The sequence below is a fragment of the Nicotiana attenuata genome, chromosome 9 (assembly GCF_001879085.1).
Source record: "Nicotiana attenuata strain UT chromosome 9, NIATTr2, whole genome shotgun sequence".
Classification (NCBI taxonomy): Eukaryota; Viridiplantae; Streptophyta; class Magnoliopsida; order Solanales; family Solanaceae; genus Nicotiana; species Nicotiana attenuata.
In genome coordinates this window covers 11988154-12006124 of record NC_031997.1, presented here as the reverse complement: position 1 = coordinate 12006124, position 17971 = coordinate 11988154, and the positions used below count along the sequence as shown (strand labels likewise).

The 17971-nt window shown below is 37.1% G+C and overlaps 3 protein-coding genes across 3 annotated transcripts; all 3 read left to right on the top strand.

The window, feature by feature from the left end:
* LOC109232062 (dihydrolipoyllysine-residue acetyltransferase component 4 of pyruvate dehydrogenase complex, chloroplastic-like) lies at nt 1242-11545 on the top strand. The gene is made up of 6 exons (XM_019397713.1): nt 1242-2271; nt 2412-2603; nt 2738-2825; nt 2932-3002; nt 3099-3182; nt 11271-11545. Exons 1-6 carry the CDS (start codon nt 1417-1419, stop codon nt 11373-11375), a joined length of 1395 nt encoding a protein of 464 aa, XP_019253258.1. The 5' UTR covers nt 1242-1416; the 3' UTR covers nt 11376-11545.
* LOC109232528 lies at nt 13309-15148 on the top strand. The gene is made up of 5 exons (XM_019398296.1): nt 13309-13541; nt 13628-13653; nt 13856-14060; nt 14285-14835; nt 14949-15148. Exons 1-5 carry the CDS (start codon nt 13309-13311, stop codon nt 15146-15148), a joined length of 1215 nt encoding a protein of 404 aa, XP_019253841.1.
* Nucleotides 15353-17971, top strand: LOC109232527. Its single transcript, XM_019398295.1, has 3 exons — nt 15353-15559; nt 15793-16061; nt 17857-17971. Exons 1-3 carry the CDS (start codon nt 15353-15355, stop codon nt 17969-17971), a joined length of 591 nt encoding a protein of 196 aa, XP_019253840.1.

Below are 17971 nucleotides of genomic sequence, written 5' to 3'. Positions count from 1 at the left end.
TAGCAAATTATTAGGTGAATGGTGATGAAAGATTGGTGGTGTTGTGTATGTGAGTAAATAATAATTGAGATATTTGAGTAAGTGAAGAAGTTTGAATGTACGAGGAAGGTGATATCGGTGATGAAAAGATGGTGGTTTTGTCAGGGGTGGAGGTGGGGGCGAAGGCTTGGCTTCATAATTGAAGAAGCAAAAGGGGGAGAAAAGGAAAAAGACATTTTGATTTTCATTTGTTTTGTCTTTCACCCCCTTATTTTAGTCATTTGGGGGTTTAATATTCATATTTACGATAGCATGAAATACACATATTTTGTTCAACTTACCTTTCAAGTTGTTATGAACACTCGATTAATGGTTAGAGAAGTTAAAGATAGTGAATTTCAACATTATAAGTGCTCATTTGGTATGAGAGATGAGGGATAATTAATCTCGACATTAAATCTGAGATGAGTTTATCCCATATTTGGTTGGGATAAAATTGCGGTATAACAAATCCCGAAATAGTTAATTATCCCGAGATTGTAGTTTTATTTTTATCCCTACAGAAGATTGGGATAACAATACCAGGATAATTAATTTCGAGATTATTAACCCGAGGATAATTAACCCCTAAGGGGTCGTTTGGTACATGTGATAAGAATAATAATCTCGGGATAAAGGTGAGATTAACTTTATCTCATGTTTGGTTTGGGGTATCAGCTAATCCCGGGATAATTTTTATACTAAAATATTGGGATTAACTATCCCATATAGAAGTTGGGGTAACTAATCCCATGAAATATCCCATCAATGGGATATTCTAGGATATCCAGCCCTTGTATCAAACGACCCGTGAGTGTCTAAATGAATCTCCATAGAATTAAGGGTCGGAGTGACAAATCGTGCTATTTACATCATGCTCCTTTATAATTTTAAAATTAAAAATAATTACATTTTTAGATCTCTTATGTGTAAAAGATAGATCTTTTACATGTAAAATTAAATGTTTGGTATATGAAGATATGTATACTTCTTTTCATATACGGAAATATGAAATTCAGACTCATGTGACAAGCCAAGACCCTAAAAAAGTAACTAATGAAATATCGCATTTAGAAGCCCAATATGTATGATATATAAAAAAGAAAAAGATAAGATCATAATACTAAAAATAAGTTTGTAAAGAGCCAGAAGACAAATCTGGGTAAGCAAGTGTCTAATTGGAATTAAAAAACTCTTGCCATGTATTCTACGGGGCCCATAATTCATTTTAGAACGCAGCGGAGAGCTCAAAGCTATAGATCACTAACCGTTCCTCGTCTTCTCCGCCCCTTTCAGGCCATACTTCTTTCTCATATAAACCATATAAGAGCTTTAACCAATTCCTCTAAACCATTTCGTTTCCCACTCCTAAATCACTCCTTTAATTCGGCATTTCCAATGGCGTCGCTTCTCCATTCCAAGTCCCCAGCTCTCTCATTCTCCTCCACAATCTCTTCTCCTTCTTCCCTCCGATCTTCAGTGGCGGCGGCATTCCCAGCTCGCCCATACAAACTCCCCGCTGTCCAATCGAAAATCCGTGAGATCTTCATGCCTGCTCTCAGCTCTACCATGACCGAAGGCAAAATTGTCTCCTGGACTAAGTCCGAGGGTGACGTCCTCTCCAAAGGAGAATCTGTGGTGGTCGTCGAATCTGATAAAGCTGACATGGACGTAGAGACATTCTACGGTGGCATTCTCGCTGCTATCGTTGTCAATGAGGGCGAGACGGCTCCTGTTGGCGCTCCTATTGGGCTCTTGGCTGAGACTGAAGATGAAATTGCCGAAGCCAAGATTAGAGCCAAAGGCCAATCTGCTACTCCCAAACTAGAAACCTCTCCTCCTGCTACCACTACCAGTGAAGCTGCTGCTCCTGCTGCCCCCAAAGTTGCTGGACCGATTAAGATTGTCGCCACGCCTTATGCGAAGAAGTTAGCGAAGCAGCACAAAATTGATATCAACAAAGTGACTGGGACGGGGGCATTTGGACGGATTACCCCGGAGGATGTCGAGAAGGCCGCTGGGATTACTAAAAGCATCCCCGCTGCCACTGCAGTAGCTGCTCCGATCCCATCTGCGGCTGCTCCTGCAAAAGCGTCTCCAACTAGCTTTCCTGACATTCCAGGGTCGACAGTTGTTCCTTTCACCACAATGCAAATTGCAGTATCAAAGAATATGATGGAGAGCCTCTCTGTTCCCACATTCCGTGTTGGATATCCAGTTAGTACGAATGCCCTTGATGCTCTGTATGAAAAGGTAAGTTCATCTATTTTGAGGCTAATATGTTGATGCATCAAATGCTGTGGTGGGAATATCATAGAAATGCCAAATGAACTGATACCTATTTGCATCTACATTCTGGGGCTTGACGTGCTTTGAAATTCAATTAATAACAGGTTAAGCCAAAAGGCGTTACAATGACTGCACTGTTAGCTAAAGCTGCAGCAATGGCCCTGGCTCAACATCCAGTTGTGAACGCCACTTGTAAAGACGGAAAGAGCTTTACTTATAATAGCAGTATAAATATTGCTGTAGCTGTGGCAATTAATGGTGGATTGATCACCCCAGTGCTTCAGGATGCTGACAAGGTAGCGTAATTACAATCTCTATTTCTAAATGAAGCAACATTCTCTTCGCATGGGTTGGTTATATTCACAATTGAGCTCGAGAAAGATGTAAAGTTTAGTGATATAAGGCTTATCATTTTGTTACCTTGGTGTAGTTGGATCTTTATCTATTGTCTCAAAAGTGGAAGGAATTGGTAGACAAGGCTAGGGCTAAGCAACTTCAGCCACACGAGTACAATTCAGGTAACAATTTGCTTTATTTGATTTGTTTGTCTTTAAAAGTGTACATCTGTAGCTAATTCATTCAGTGAGTTCTTTGAGTACTGACATTGAAAGGTTTTGTTTTCAGGGACTTTCACGTTGTCCAACTTAGGCATGTTTGGTGTGGACAGATTTGATGCTATTCTTCCTCCCGGCCAGGTTAGAAATTAGATGTAGCGTTTTCTTCTATTTCTGTTTACAAGTCATTCAGTTCTTAGGAAGTAGCAACTATTCTGAAACTGGGATAATGTTCAGGGTGCTATTATGGCTGTTGGAGCATCAAAACCAACTGTTGTCTCTGACTCTGAAGGTTTCTTCTTTGTCAAAAATAAGATGCTGGTATGTCTTGTATCCCGTTCCTGCGTTCAATCTGTTGCAAGTGCTAATTTCAATAATGAAAACAGTTGATGAAGTCAATCATGAAAAACATTTGTTTCTTCCTCTCTTTTGTTGGTTGGGTTAGAGAGTGTTTAGTCGGAGGAGATGGAAAATCACAAACAATGCTCACTCTTATTTTATACAAGTTTCTCGCATAACTTGCATGACCCATCACAAAACTAAATTTGTTTAGTTTTGATCTAAATTGTGGTGAAGCCATTACTATATTTTCCCCTTGAATGTTGAAATAGAAAATCCTGTTACTTGTTTTTCTTCAACGTTTGGCGGCTTTGAGAGGATTTTAATAATAACTGCTTTATCCTTGTATTTCTTTTTTCTATTTTGGGTCTCATATCTTGTTTCATTATCTAAATTCTTTTTCAATAAACTTTGTTTGTTTGTCTTGTATATTGTTTCCACTTGTTAACTTCTAATTAATATTCTGATTCTCTGAAAATCACACATTGAGTTTATGAAACACTGAAATGTTATCAATGAGATATCCTCAGATCTATTACCCACATTCACCCTGACATAGCACTGCTTTTCTTGTACTTCATCAGTTCATTCCTTTTCTTATCTGTTGCATTACATAGTTGTCCTACATGAGTTGTAAAAGGGCGTCCAGGGAGGTCTATAATGTTCTTGGGCTACTCCACTTATAGCCTAAATGTGTTTGGTAGAGTGCTTTGATTTTTTCACTAATTCCTTTATTTATCTCGTGATCATGGTCCATGGTCTGCTCCGCATTAGTGTAAATATATGATCAGTTCCTGTACATGTGAAATCAGTGGCCTTATGATTGCATAATTTATTACAACAACAATTATGCCTCAGTCCCAAACAAGTTGGGTGTAAGTGATATGGATCCTCACTTCTTTCTTTAAGCTCAACTCATATCATCGTCATTACAAAAACAAAATAAAAGTGAAAGCAGTATTGTGAAGAGCGTGAAGCGAGAAAAAGCGACAAGCCCCTTTTTCGCTTAAAGCGATAAGCGAGAAGCGAAGCGCTCGCCTTTTTGAAGTGAAGCGGAATTAAAAAAAAATTAAAATAAATATTGCATAGACAATACATGTAACTGTAAGCAAATGTTTAATACTTCAATGTAAAAACTAAAGAGTAGCATCAATTAAAGCACATAATTGGCAACCTATTCTTCTACATGATTAAATGAAATGAAACAAAATGGCATTAAGTATACGAAAAAGATGGCAGTAACTGAAACGAAAAAATTGGGCAGCATTTCGCTGCAATTTATCACTGAAACAGTGAAAGAAAAAGAAGAAGAAAGATGAAGAAGAGAATGGGAAAAAGAACTAAAGGGAAAAAAATTTGCCAGCATTTCGCTGCTATTTTGGGATACCTGGGCTTGAACTTGATGAACTTTTTTAATTTTTAACGTTGGCAGCCCTTAATATGTAGAAACGCTCGCTTCTGTTGCTACTGTCGCTTTTACGCTTCTCGCTTTTTTTGCAGAAGCGCTCGCTTTATTCAACCTGCTACGCTTTACATCACAAAAGCGCCCGAGGTCTCGCTTCGCTTCGCGTTTTTTACAACACTGAGTGAAAGTGAACATAGTTGTAGTAGGTTAGCATTGTATGCATAGTTTAGTTCTCCAAATTACCCATGCCATCACATTAAATATAAGACTTTTTGGGCCTTTTTGGTCTTTCACTTAAATTTTCCAATCCCTTTTCTCGATACACCACCTCCATCTCCAATTTTATCTCTTAGCTGTTTTCTTGCGTCCCTCAAATTCTGATATACAAAAAGGCTTCAAATGGAAGATCACATTTGAGAACTGAGAGCAAAAAATTGAAGTTTTGAGCCTCTAAAGAGTCCCTTGTTATTTGTGCAACTCACCTTTTTCATCTTCCAGTAGTATTCAAATTTGCAGCTCGACCTTTAATTTGTCAAATCTGCAGTCGACTTTTAATTTGTCCAATACAAATGTGGTAACTCTTTTTTCATTTTCTCTCACAGGCTGAAAAGGGGACTATATTTAGTACAGTAAATGCTAATATTGATTCACTTTAACTATCAATAGAACCAACAATTGGGTAAGTTAAGTGATCTAACATTTAGTTCAATGCATTTTGGATTTGAATTCACCATCAAGGAACTAGAAGGAAGACCAGCCGAGAAAGAGGATAAGAAAATTGGGTTTGACTTTTTGAGCAAAAAGACGAAGAAGTCCTTCTGATTATTCTTGTTTAATATGCTGACAGGGGTAATTTGGAGAACTAAAAGATGCATACAATGCTAACCTCTCTATATAATAATAACACTAGAGGTTCTCTACCAAGTCTAAAACCTATTCCCAACTAGTAGGTATTACCTTTTTATGGCTCTTTCTCTTCAATTGCGTCCTATCTTTAGCGAGGTCTGCATTGATTCCAAGGATTTGTAGGTCTTTCGAGGTAACTTCCTTTCATGTGATTTTAGGTCCACCCCGTACTTTCATACCTGTGGATCTGCATCATTGGGCAATTCAAAACAAGACCATCACCAACCATCTCAAAGCGATCTTTTCTCATTTTATTGTCAAAGCTTGCTACTTGCACCATTTGGCTAATGTGGTCGTTTTTAATCTTATCTAATCTTGTGTGATCGTACATCCATATTAGCATCTGCATCTTTGTGACACTCATCTTGTGGATATGTTGGATTTTGTCAGCCCATCGTTTACTAACATATAGCGTAGCCAGTCTTATAGTTCTATCAAACTTACCTTTTCACTTTGGTAAGTATCCTTCTATCACATATACCCCAATAGCAGTTCTCCATTTCAACCATCTGGTTTAAATCCTATGCATAACATCTTCATATATCATTCCATTCTTTTGAACCAACAAGCCTAGATATCTACACTATTTGCATTTTGACACCCCAATCCCATCTTGTCTCACCTCAACTTTGCTCTTCTCATGTAACCATGTACTTAGTCTTACTTCTACTTATCCTACAACCCTTACTCTCTAAGGTGTCTCGTCATTAGCATAATATCAACACCAAATAGCCTACACCATAGGACCTCATCTTGTATTGTGTTAGTTAGCTCATCCATAACTAAGGTAAATTAGTAAGGGCTCAATGCAGAACCATCCTTGTGTAAACCTACTGTTATTAGGAACTCCTTTGTATCTCCTAATACTGTTTGCACGCTAGTGACAACTCCATCATACATGTTTATGACATATATTTAATATGAATTCCTTTTTTCTCCATCACCCACCAAAGGACCTTCCGTGGTATGCTATATCATATGCTTTCTCTAGGTCAATGAACACCATATATGGATCTTCTTTCTTTCGCGATAACTTTTCATCAATCTTTTTAGGAAGAATATAGCCTCCATTATAGATCTACCGAGCATAAATCCAATTTGGTTCTCTGTTACCCTTATCGTGTTTTTAAGTCTACGCTCTATCACTCTTTCCCAGAGTTTCATCGCATGACTCATAAGTTTAATGCCACGATAGCTCGCACATATTTGAATATCTCCGTTCTTATAGATTAGAGTCAGGATACTCTTCCTCCACTCATCAAGCATCCTACCACTTCTTAGTATAACATTAATTAGCTTGATGAGCCATTCTACTACAACCTCTCCAAGACACTTCCAAAACACTGGTATACTATCTGGACCACAATCTTTCTAATCTTCATATCTTTCAAGGCATCCTTTATCTTTGTCGGCCTAATTCTGCTAGTGTGGCTTCGGATGAACTTTATCAACTATGTGTTTCTCCGAGACCCATGAACAAAAGACATAATAATAAGACACATGGGGAATCACGAACATAGGCACCCCTCATGCTTCTATGAATAGAGACATTTATGAAAGAAGGAATAGCCTTAACATACCTGAGCCGATTCTCTTGACAATCCCTCTAACACACGCCAATCGCGACGAAACACGTAACAGCGAGATCGAAATAGGGAAAAATCCGTATGATACTCTTGTGAAAGATTGCACCGTACTTCCTTAGAATCGCAAATCTCACGTTGCTATAGTATTATGAAGTTTCATATGAATTATTTTGGTGGCTTCGTTCGTTACTTAACAAACATGCACATCTCTCTTAAATGATGTATGAAAATCTCTTTGAGGTTTGTGGGCCCCACTTTGGGGATTATTTTGCCCAAAAATCTCTGAATATGCCACCTAATTATATACACCAAAGATTCATTGATGCTTAAGTCCCCTTGCTGCCACGTTGAGGGTGATGTCCCTTTAAGCTTATCCACCAAAATCAATTACCTTGTTAACCTCCCACTAAAAATCAATAATTAACCAGTTATCCACATAATTAAGAATTATCTTAAATTACTTAAAATACTAATCACTTTTAAGACACTTTATACACCTTACTATCATGGTCATGTGGTACCTTGTATGACACTAGTCCATAAATACGGTGTACTTGCCCGGTTAGGAGAACAATTAGTAGGAAAAGATGCCGACACCGAACAGTTAAAGAATTCTCCGTCGCTTCAAGATTGCCAGCCTATTCGCTTTGAGCCGAAGTAGATGCTGCCCAGCTTGGACCGTATTTTATCCCAAATTGTCAAACTTCGATGAAACTCATTTTCTTCGATTCGCTTACCCTCTCACCCTCACGAATTTACTTATCACTTGTTTGAAATAGCGTAATACTATAACCTCAAACCAATGGGCCACAAAATGAAGTTATGTTAAAGCTAAAGATAAGCCTTATATACATATAACTTCATTAGCTTTAATACATTTTGCAACTCTGAACACTTACAATTCCCAAAACTAGTGGTACAAGTCATAAGCCTTTCTAAGAGTAGTTATACAAAATGAAGACAACACTCTTCCAGAACAAGAAGGAACAAATGAAAGCAAAATACAAATGAAGGTGACTCCGAAGGCTGCAAACGTAGTAACAGGTTTACCTTGAGTCTCCACCGCGACGATCCGCACAACTACTACCTATCAAATACCTGGACCTGTACACAGAAAAATGTACAGAAGCGTAGTGTGAGCACACCACGGCGGTGCCCAGTAAGGCATAACACATGATTATTTTGCTAGTATGGCAGTAATATCAATGGCAGAAATAGTGGCAGCATGTTTAAGTGGATATGAATGGAACGTTTGAGAGGGACAGTCAATCAGGTGTATGCGTAGAGAGTAACAGAGGAAAAGGGAAAGAGAATGAGCTGTACACAAAAGATAGGAAGGCTTAAGGAAGGCATAACACATGATTATTTTGCTAGTATGGCAGTAATATCAATGGCAGAAATAGTGGCAGCATGTTTAAGTGGATATGAATGGAACGTTTGAGAGGGACAGTCAATCAGGTGTATGCGTAGAGAGTAACAGAGGAAAAGGGAAAGAGAATGAGCTGTACACAAAAGATAGGAAGGCTGAAGGAGTAAGATAGGAAGGCTGAAGGAGTAAGATAGGAAGGCTGAAGGAGTAGGAATATCTCATTCAAATGACCAGGTGAAGTGAAAAAGACTTGGCTGTGGCCGATAACAGCAACTATGAAAGCTATAGACCTAACTTGTAACACGTTCCTCTCTCTTTCATAACATCAAATTAGAATAGCAGCATCGATGGTGACAACGACGACTATTTCAATGGAAACTCTTCTTGACATGGCAGTGTTTTCTTCCCTTGTCTTCCCTTCCTTTTTTCTTTTCTTGCTTCTCTTCTCTTTCTTTCTTTTCCCTTCCTCCTCCTTCCTGCCATTGAGTCTACGTGCCCTCCTTGGATTGATCTGATGAACCGGTGTCCTGTCATGTCAACACCGGTCGCCGATGATATCTGCAGAATTCAAGCATCATAGGTTTTACCTTTAAATTACTTATGCCTAGTGTATGACAATGTGAAAGGTGACTAACGTGAAACTAATATACAAAATAGAATGCAGTTTTACACTGAACTGATTGAGAGGTATGTTAACAAGGTCCATTGGTATGAATGGGTGGAAATGAAAAAAATGTTTCTTCGTGCTATGGCTATCTCCTTATATGCATCTGTGGCTATTCAAATATTCACCTTTCTTTGGAGGCACAAGAGGAATATACATAAGATGAAATTTTTTTGAGTAGCTATATAGTATTACGTGCTGCAGGACTTCTACAAATTTAGCAAGTAGTTGCTGTGTAAGAAGAAGTTTGATTATCATTCATGAGGTTACCCAGAATGCAACAGGTTGGTCAAATTTGGCTTGGAAAAGTGCATAAGTTCTTTGAAAAAGGTGCTTCTGACTGGTAGAACTTCCAGCAAAATGAAGTTATGTTAAAGCTAAAGATGGAAAATGCCAGCAAGGTGAAAGTAAGTATGGTATTGTATAGAGACATTCAGGATCTTTGAGAACCGGAACAGGTTTCCTAGAAGATGCCTGGTCAAAGTATGGTGATGATAATACGAACATCCCAGCTTTGTGAGAAAATAGAAATTGGTAGATGTCCTCTTGTTTGACTTTCAGTTGAGATCAAAAGCAGAGAAGATTAAACTTCAAAGTGGGGTAGCGGCATCAAGAGAGCACACATTGCCTTTGGACTGATGCTCCCAGTTATAGGAACACATGCCTGGACCAGGGTCTTGGGGCTGCCACTCCATCTCTGGTTAGACAAGGTTTCTAGCAATTTGGACTCTTCTGGTAGATTTCTGAACCAATGATATACAAAAAATGGGTTGCGTCTAAGGTGGCTGAGGATACGCATAGTGGAACGATAATTGGACCCAGCTAGAGTCGAATTAACAGTTGGGGATTTTGACATAAGAGGTGCCTATCTGGCCTGAACCAAAGCAGGTGAGTTATGGTCACAAACATGGTAGAATGGTGTGAGTTCCGGCATTGATAATGTCAACCCTTTCATCCATCTGGTATGCGAAGGGTCCATCGGGTATGCGAATGGGAGCCACGTGCTTGTTAGATCACCAGTTATGTTTAAATCAACCATGTCACCATGTTTATCTGATGGAATTCTTATCATGATAGGAATTCATGCGCCTCGTGATTAGTAGCTATATAAAGTTTGGGACCCAGTTGATTTTTGTGGCATAATGGTGTTTAATTAGAACAATTAAACTGTTTCATGGCTAACAATTAATATCTTGTTTCATTTAGGAAATTTAGTGGCTTCTGTTGATCTGGAGCTGGACTTTTGTTTATATTTTTCCATTTTAGTATCGTGGGGTTTGTAGAGATAACTCGGTATATCTAAGGAGTAATGATGGAGTTAGTTGGGTAGTTCAAATTACTAGTATTTGGGATTTTTTATTATAGGAATCTATTATTTGCTCTCACATTTTAGCTCCTTTGGCTGGAAGCTACAAGAATAAAAAGAATTTTACTCCTCGTTTGCCTTCTTCTTAATAATAATCACATGAAAAGTGAGATGCATGTGCTGAATACTTGTTGTCTCAAATGTGGTTATGAGGCCTACTATGAATGCAGATCATGTGCCCCGTGATCGGATGATCATTTCTAGGGTGGATGGGTCTGAACGCTATTTGCATCTTCTATTTCATGTGGTCATATATGATATAATCTAATCTTGTGTCATCATGCATCCATCTTAACATTAATTTCTACAATACTCACCTTGTAGTAAGTGATGGCCATTAGTGGTGAGAAACACACTCCCATATAGTATTGGTAGTCTCCTCTATGTAGAGCTTGCCTCTCAATTGGAGAGGTATTTTCATATCCTATATCATCCCTATAGCATTTTCTCAATTTTGGTCACACTATTTTCAGTTATATATGTTACATATTCTTCTATCTTTTGAAATGCAGAGTCTAGATATTTGAATTGTCTTCGATTAGACATCTAGTCCTGTCTAATTGCACTTTTGACTCATCCTATACATACATAAAGCTAGAAGATATAGCACTGTAGTCTTGTTAGTTCACCGATCTACATGCATCATCAGACCATTTATTAATTGGTTATTCCTTGTGCTTGTACATTTCTTGGATATGTCCTATATCTCTTCTTCAATGTATAAAATTGCGCGACATAACGTTCTTAACCTAACCTCCTTATTATGTTATACAGGTGAATGTCACGGCAGATCACCGGATTATTTATGGTGCTGACTTGGCAGCCTTCCTTCAAACGTTCTCAAAGATTGTCGAGAACCCAGAGAGCTTGACAATGTAGATGCTTTCGATAGCTTCTCACCGTTTTCTGCTATGTTGTACTAAAACATTCCTGTAGTGCAGAGAGATTATATTGCATTCTTGAAATTTTTTGGAATGAAACAATAATATTTTTGCTGATTTTTTGGATACTTTTGCCTTTTGCAAATTCTAAATATTAAACATGTTTAATGACTTATCAAACCAGTAACAGTAGTGGGGTTAGATTTAACCTCATTAGTTTATCGAGTTGGCAGGTGACAAAAACTGTTGTTCATATTTTGAAATTGTAAGTATTGACGAAAACTAATAGTCATTCAAGGATTGATTTATTCAAGTGAATGGAACAGGCAATGAAATGTATAAAAATAAATCCCATTCAGGTGGAAAGATATAAGGTCAAATGCAAAGATTCCTTAGTTAATCTACAGTGTCCCAATCAGCGCGGTATCTGGAAAGACTACTTGATGGCCTTTGTACAATGAATGGATTCATGAAATTCTTCATGTGGTAGACATTGCAGGCAGTCAAAAATGTAAAAGCACAAGCACAAAGGAGACAGACATGCATGAATGTCATAGAGGTAAGAGCACAGCTACAGATGGATTATATCTGAACTTTCATAACTAAATAAGTTAAGAAGATAACAAAGATGCTTAGGACAGATCTTTTGACTTGCTAATTTGGTTTCACATCCAATATCCACCAAATGCCAATTGGCTTAATACATAAAATCCTCCATAAACTTGGCTCAGTTAGCAACTTACACACAAACTATATGTCTGTTACGCCCCTACTACAATTTTCGGTGTCTATTACCAATTTACCATCATATTGTATCTTCAAGACTGTAACTTCTCGGAGAGACTTGAAATTAGGGTTCCGAAGCTCTTGATAGATCTACAATGCAAGAAAAGGACTGAAATAATTAGCAACAACACATGAACACTTATCCTCCTCTACATTTGCACAAGAATCTTCCTTCCCATAAGGAATCTCTCTTTCTCTCTCTTTATATATATATAAAGTAGGGAATGAAAAAGTTTACGTGACACTTCTCTTTGGCCTTCATTCACATTTATATTTTTTCTGGATTTTTTTCCACCTCATTTTAATATAACTAGTCTCTCTATACGTGAGTTGCACGTGAATTCCATATTATTTTTTAGACTATATATATACACACACACACTAAAATTGCTTAATGCATATATATTTGAAAATATTTAATTTAATTATAAATTATAAATTTAAATGTACCAAAAGCTAGCATTCTCTTGTAATGTTAAAAATGAAAATAAAAAAAAAATTACCAATTCGAATTAGAGAGTAGTTTCTTCCTAACTAACTAACTAACTAACTATATATATATATATATATATATATATATATATATATATATATATATATATATATATATCAAATCACTCTTAGAATGCCAAGTTGCACGACCAAAAATTAACAAGTGTCAAATTTTAGGACAAATCTCCAAAAAAAAGTTCAAAAAATTTAAACCTTCCAATTCAGTTTACATCAACATTGAGTTCCACGTTTGTTGGGCTATTTTTTCTTGATTTGTTAAGAGTTTTTTACATAGCTGTACAAAATTAGAATCTTTATTACCAAAAATGTCCATATTTACGAAATTACCCGACCTACCTAAGCTTTGTCTACAAAATATATACATTTATTTAAACTAGAATCCTTTCTGCAGTAGCCTTCCTTTTTTTTAGATGCGGGAATTTGGGATCACGGAGGATTCTTCGGATATTTTACAGACGCAATCTTCGCAATATAATTAAGCCTGCTATTACGCCTATTTTCTGTCACTAACATCGCACAATCAAGTTTAGTTCTCTGTTTTTTCTGTCTCCTCTCGTTTCAAAACCATAAGCGAAGGTTTAGAAAAAAAATTGCCAACAATTATCCTGAATTGTATTGAATTCCGCGATATAATGTCAAATTTAGCTATTATGCTTCAGCTAAATGGTCATTGGGATAGCATTGGGAGATACAATGATTTTAATGTTGATGGAATTGTTGTTTGCGAGGATTCAAATTATAGTCAATTGATTTCTACTATTGCAGAGCATTTAATGATCGATACGTCCAAAAAAATCATCAAAATCAAATACACTGTCAATGAACGTTGTCCTCCAATGAAATTAGGAACGATATGGGAGTTCGAGTATACATGGAGACGAAAAAGGAAAACCTAAGCTTAGGAATGTATCCGCTGTGTATAATAGTGCGTGATTTCCATTTGGATTGCAGTATCTCTAGTTCGAGCACAATTGCAGGTTTGCTCTGTATTTCTAGTGGTGATATTTTGTCAGTTCCATGTTTTATACAATTATTCCACACAATATCTACAATTATACTACATAACAAATGTAGTTCAACTATTAGGACTATTGAAGTACTCAATTTCAATTGTTCAATTTTACTACAAATTAGCTACAATATATTTCCTGAATTGTATATACTTTTAATTGAGTGCAGGTTCATCTGGAACAATGAAGTTGATTGATAGGCCAACATCTCCGAAGATTGTGGAATATGAAAGTATCATCATAACAGAACATACGCCAGTTGTTATTGAAGTAGGCCAAGTTTACAAAGATAAGCAAAAAATTATCAATGCAATGAAGCACTATTCTGTCATGAATAAGTTCCAATTTAGGGTGAAGAGGTCTAGCGCAAGAAGGTATGAACAGTTCAATTGTCAAATTCATATCTTTGTTTAATTTGTAGTATTTATGTTTTTTGCCATGTACAATTTGTACTTTCTTTGTATATAAATTGTACATAATTTGTAGTTTTTTTATTGTAAATAACTTGTTTAATACAAGATTTTTTTTTTGCTTAAACAGCCTATTATTTTGTAGATACATTTTTCATACCAATTTTTAAATTGCTTTTATTATGTAGCTACTGCCTGGTATGTGTTGGGGATAATTGTACATGGCACTTCAAGTCCACCAGCATAAATCAATCAGCACTGTTCAAGGTTCGAAAATTTTACAGCTTGCGCACATGCTCTTTTATGGACAACACATACATACAACGCAAACCTACTGCCATGGCAGTTGGCAGCATGGTGATGCCAAAATATGTGGATCCTAAGACAATATACACACCAAAAGATATACAAACTGACATGTTGTCGGATCATGGTGTGAACTTAACATACATGCAAGCTTGGAGAGCAAAGGAAAAGGCTTTGGAATTTTTGAGAGGTCATCCTGCTCATTCCTACAGTCGCTTGCCAAGTTATTTGTATATTCTGGAGAAGACTTATCCGGGGACTGTAGTTAAATTGAAGAAGACTGAAGATGACTGTTTCTTGTACGCATTTGTTGCGCTTAGTACGTCCATCATGGGTTGGGAGTATTGTAGACCAGTTGTTGTAGTTGATGGCACCTTCTTGAAGTCGGCATATAGGGGAATAATGTTAACAACTAGCACAATGGATGCAACAGGTATTGTAGATTAATTGTAGAAATATCATTGAAAATTTGTTTTTAGTATGTTATTTTTGTACTATCAAGTTTTATTACAGAAATTGATTTTCTTTTTTCCACCTATATGATAGGTAGCATATTACCACTCGGATATGCTGTTGTTGATTCAGAAAATGATGTAGCATGGAATTGGTTTTTTGAGCAATTCAAACATGCGTATGGTGAAAAACAAAACATGTGTGTTGTTTCGGATCGGAATGAGAGTATCTTGAAGGCAACATCTACTGTTTATACTGGCATGCCATATTATGCTTGCATGTGGCATATTTGAACAAATGTAAGGTCAAAGTTCAAGAAAGGTCATCTAAAGTTAAGCGAATTGTACTTTGCCACGGCACGATCATACACAATTGATGAATTTAATGAAAGAATGTCAAAGATTGAAGAGGTCGACACACGTGTTAAAGTATACCTATACGATATTGGCTATCACAGATGATCTCGGGTACATGCTACGGTGAACAGAACGTGGACGATGACATCAAACATTGCAGAGTCATTGAATGCGGTAACAAAAGATGCAAGAGAGCTGCCCGTAGTAGAACTATTAGAGTACATGAGGACTCTTCTTGAAAGTTGGAATAATGAAAAGTTATCGAAAGCAAAGGGTACATTCACATACCTTGGGAAACATTATAACAAAGAGTTGGAGGACAACATGACATTATCACAGAAGATGAGAGTAAGCTATAACAATTAACATCAGATCAATGATTCCATCAAACTACATATATACTGCTAATTGTAGATAACTTGTTGTAAAATTGTAGTTATTTGAACATGTTGATGAAAATTTGTTGTGTGTTTGTAATGAAAATGTAGGTGACGGCTTCCACATAACACATCCATACAGTGATAGACAGTGTGAAGCGATTTATTGTTTGCCTTGAAAACAAGAGATGTAGTTGTGGATAGTTCCAACTTGACGAACATCCTTGTCCACATGCTTTGGCGGCCTTGAGGCACAGGGATGAGTCTTATGAAAACTATTGTTCTCCTTATTGCACGAGGGAGAGTCTTTTGAAGACTTATGAAATACCAGTAGACCCGCTGCCTGACGAAAGCAAATGGAATGTGCCACAACATGTAGCTGAAGAAGTTGTAAAGCCACGAACTGGGAAAAGACAACGAGTGAGACCTCAGAAACAAAGCTACAAACCATATGATGAAGTAAAAGCAAAAAAGTACACGATTTTATGTGGAAACTGCAGGCTAGAAGGGCATAACAAAAGATCTTGTAAAAATGCTCCCAAAACGAAATAAAAATTGATAAAGTAACTATAATTTTTTGATAGATTGTGTTGAGGTGTTCTGGAGAATTATAGTTGAGTTGTAATTGTGTTGATAAATTGAATATAGACTGTCTCCTATAATGAAATGTTTTCAACTCTTAATGCAATTGGCTTGTAGTTTTTTTGTCCAACTACATTTCTTCAGCCAAACAACCTTAGGGTGGATCATCATAGCAACATTAAGAGAATGGGAACGACATTCCCAGTTTTCACGAACTCACATGTAAGATCAGCAGGTGTTGCAGCACTCTTAGACAGACTAATTAGATGAGGAACATCTGCAAATTCGAACTCTAGGAACATCAATATCTCCCCAGCCCACTGCCTTAATACATAATGATACCTCATAATTGTAGTTATGTTGTAAAGAAATTATATGCTAAAAATAATGAAACAAAAGGTAACAACACAAAAAAATAGTAAAATCAAGTACTAACAACTTTGAACCAAAAAAGGCTCTCCATAGTGTTTTCGATTCTAAGTAGCAGTTTCCTGGACAAAATAACAAAACAAAAGGTAAAAAAATTGTAGCACAAGTCTGCTACAAATAAGTTTCAACTGACTTGTTCTTAGTTAACAATTTTTCTACAACTTTACTACAAACCAGCTACACTAAATAATTTAACTATAACTTTTCTACGTAAAAGGGCAACTAATTCTTCTTCTTCTTCCGGACTTGTGTTCTCTCGTTCACAGCTGGTGCACCTTTTCTTCTCACTAATCTGCCAGTCACCTCACTCTCACTAATTTCCCCAATCTCTTGCTTTTTCCTAGCATAATCCAAAATAGCGCTCCATAGCGTCTACGGTGTTGATCAATATCAGAAAAGTCTTCCTTTGAAATCATAGCTCTCCAATGCTGACACATTCAGCAAATGTCGCAACGTATACACCACAATCACTGCAAAAAAAATTAGGGGAAAAGATTTAGCATTCAGTGTAAAATAAAATCTGTTAAATAAATACAAGGAAAAACAGACTTTTCATACAGTGATCCCTCTTTTTGCTGGGGTATCTCACCGACCAACCACCGAATGTCAAGAGGGTCAGTAACACCTTTTTTAATGTATGCCTTTGTGTTCTTGAGTTGATGCTGAAAGCTTGCCATAGAAGCCGGTGCATGACAAGTAGAGGGGGATCATAACAGCAAACTTGTTGATAACAGTTTCAACAAGGCTGTGATTGTGTGAAGATACCATAGAATCATAAACATATAGAACCCTATCGGTAATGTCAAACACAACCAACAACCAACGAAAATTTTCCACAATGTTTATGGGCATGATTATAGGCTATAATTGCGTATTTTAGTCGATTATTACACTCTAATTTACTGCACTTTAGTTGAGTTTGCGTTTTAATCACTAGTGTTTTGCACTAACGGTGTGTTTTATGCCTTGTAGGAGTGATTCCGAGCTATATAGATGTTATGGAATGAATTCAAGTGATTTGGAGCTTTGAAGTCTGAGTAAAAGCGTAAGGAATTAAGCCGGGATCGTATTCGGGGATCAACGGATGATAGAGCAACAAAACGAAGAATCGAGTAGGCATATTGTGCACTGTCTAGTAAAATACACATAACTTTTTGCTCAGAACTCCATTTGGGCTCCACAATATGTGGTTAGAAAGCTAACTCAAAGGGATACAACTTTCATGTTTTACGTTTTTTCAAATTCCAAACGAAACAGGGTGAAAAACGCGGCCGAAACCGCGACCGTGGAGCTGAGGCGGGCTGAGGCAGTATACCTGCCATATACCGCGGTTGTACCGCGGTTGACCACGGCCGCGGCAGTCCAGACGTGA

Coding starts and splice junctions, on each gene's coding strand:
- LOC109232062 (XM_019397713.1), top strand. CDS start 1,417: ATGGCGTCGCTTCTCCATTCCAAGTCCCCAGCTCTCTCATTCTCCTCC. Junction 2,272..2,411: donor TTGATGCTCTGTATGAAAAG/GTAAGTTCATCT, acceptor AATTAATAACAG/GTTAAGCCAAAAGGCGTTAC. Junction 2,604..2,737: donor TGCTTCAGGATGCTGACAAG/GTAGCGTAATTA, acceptor ACCTTGGTGTAG/TTGGATCTTTATCTATTGTC.
- LOC109232528 (XM_019398296.1), top strand. CDS start 13,309: ATGTCAAATTTAGCTATTATGCTTCAGCTAAATGGTCATTGGGATAGC. Junction 13,542..13,627: donor GGAACGATATGGGAGTTCGA/GTATACATGGAG, acceptor TTTGGATTGCAG/TATCTCTAGTTCGAGCACAA. Junction 13,654..13,855: donor TAGTTCGAGCACAATTGCAG/GTTTGCTCTGTA, acceptor AATTGAGTGCAG/GTTCATCTGGAACAATGAAG.
- LOC109232527 (XM_019398295.1), top strand. CDS start 15,353: ATGACATCAAACATTGCAGAGTCATTGAATGCGGTAACAAAAGATGCA. Junction 15,560..15,792: donor CATTATCACAGAAGATGAGA/GTAAGCTATAAC, acceptor AGTTGTGGATAG/TTCCAACTTGACGAACATCC. Junction 16,062..17,856: donor GATGAAGTAAAAGCAAAAAA/GTACACGATTTT, acceptor CAAACGAAACAG/GGTGAAAAACGCGGCCGAAA.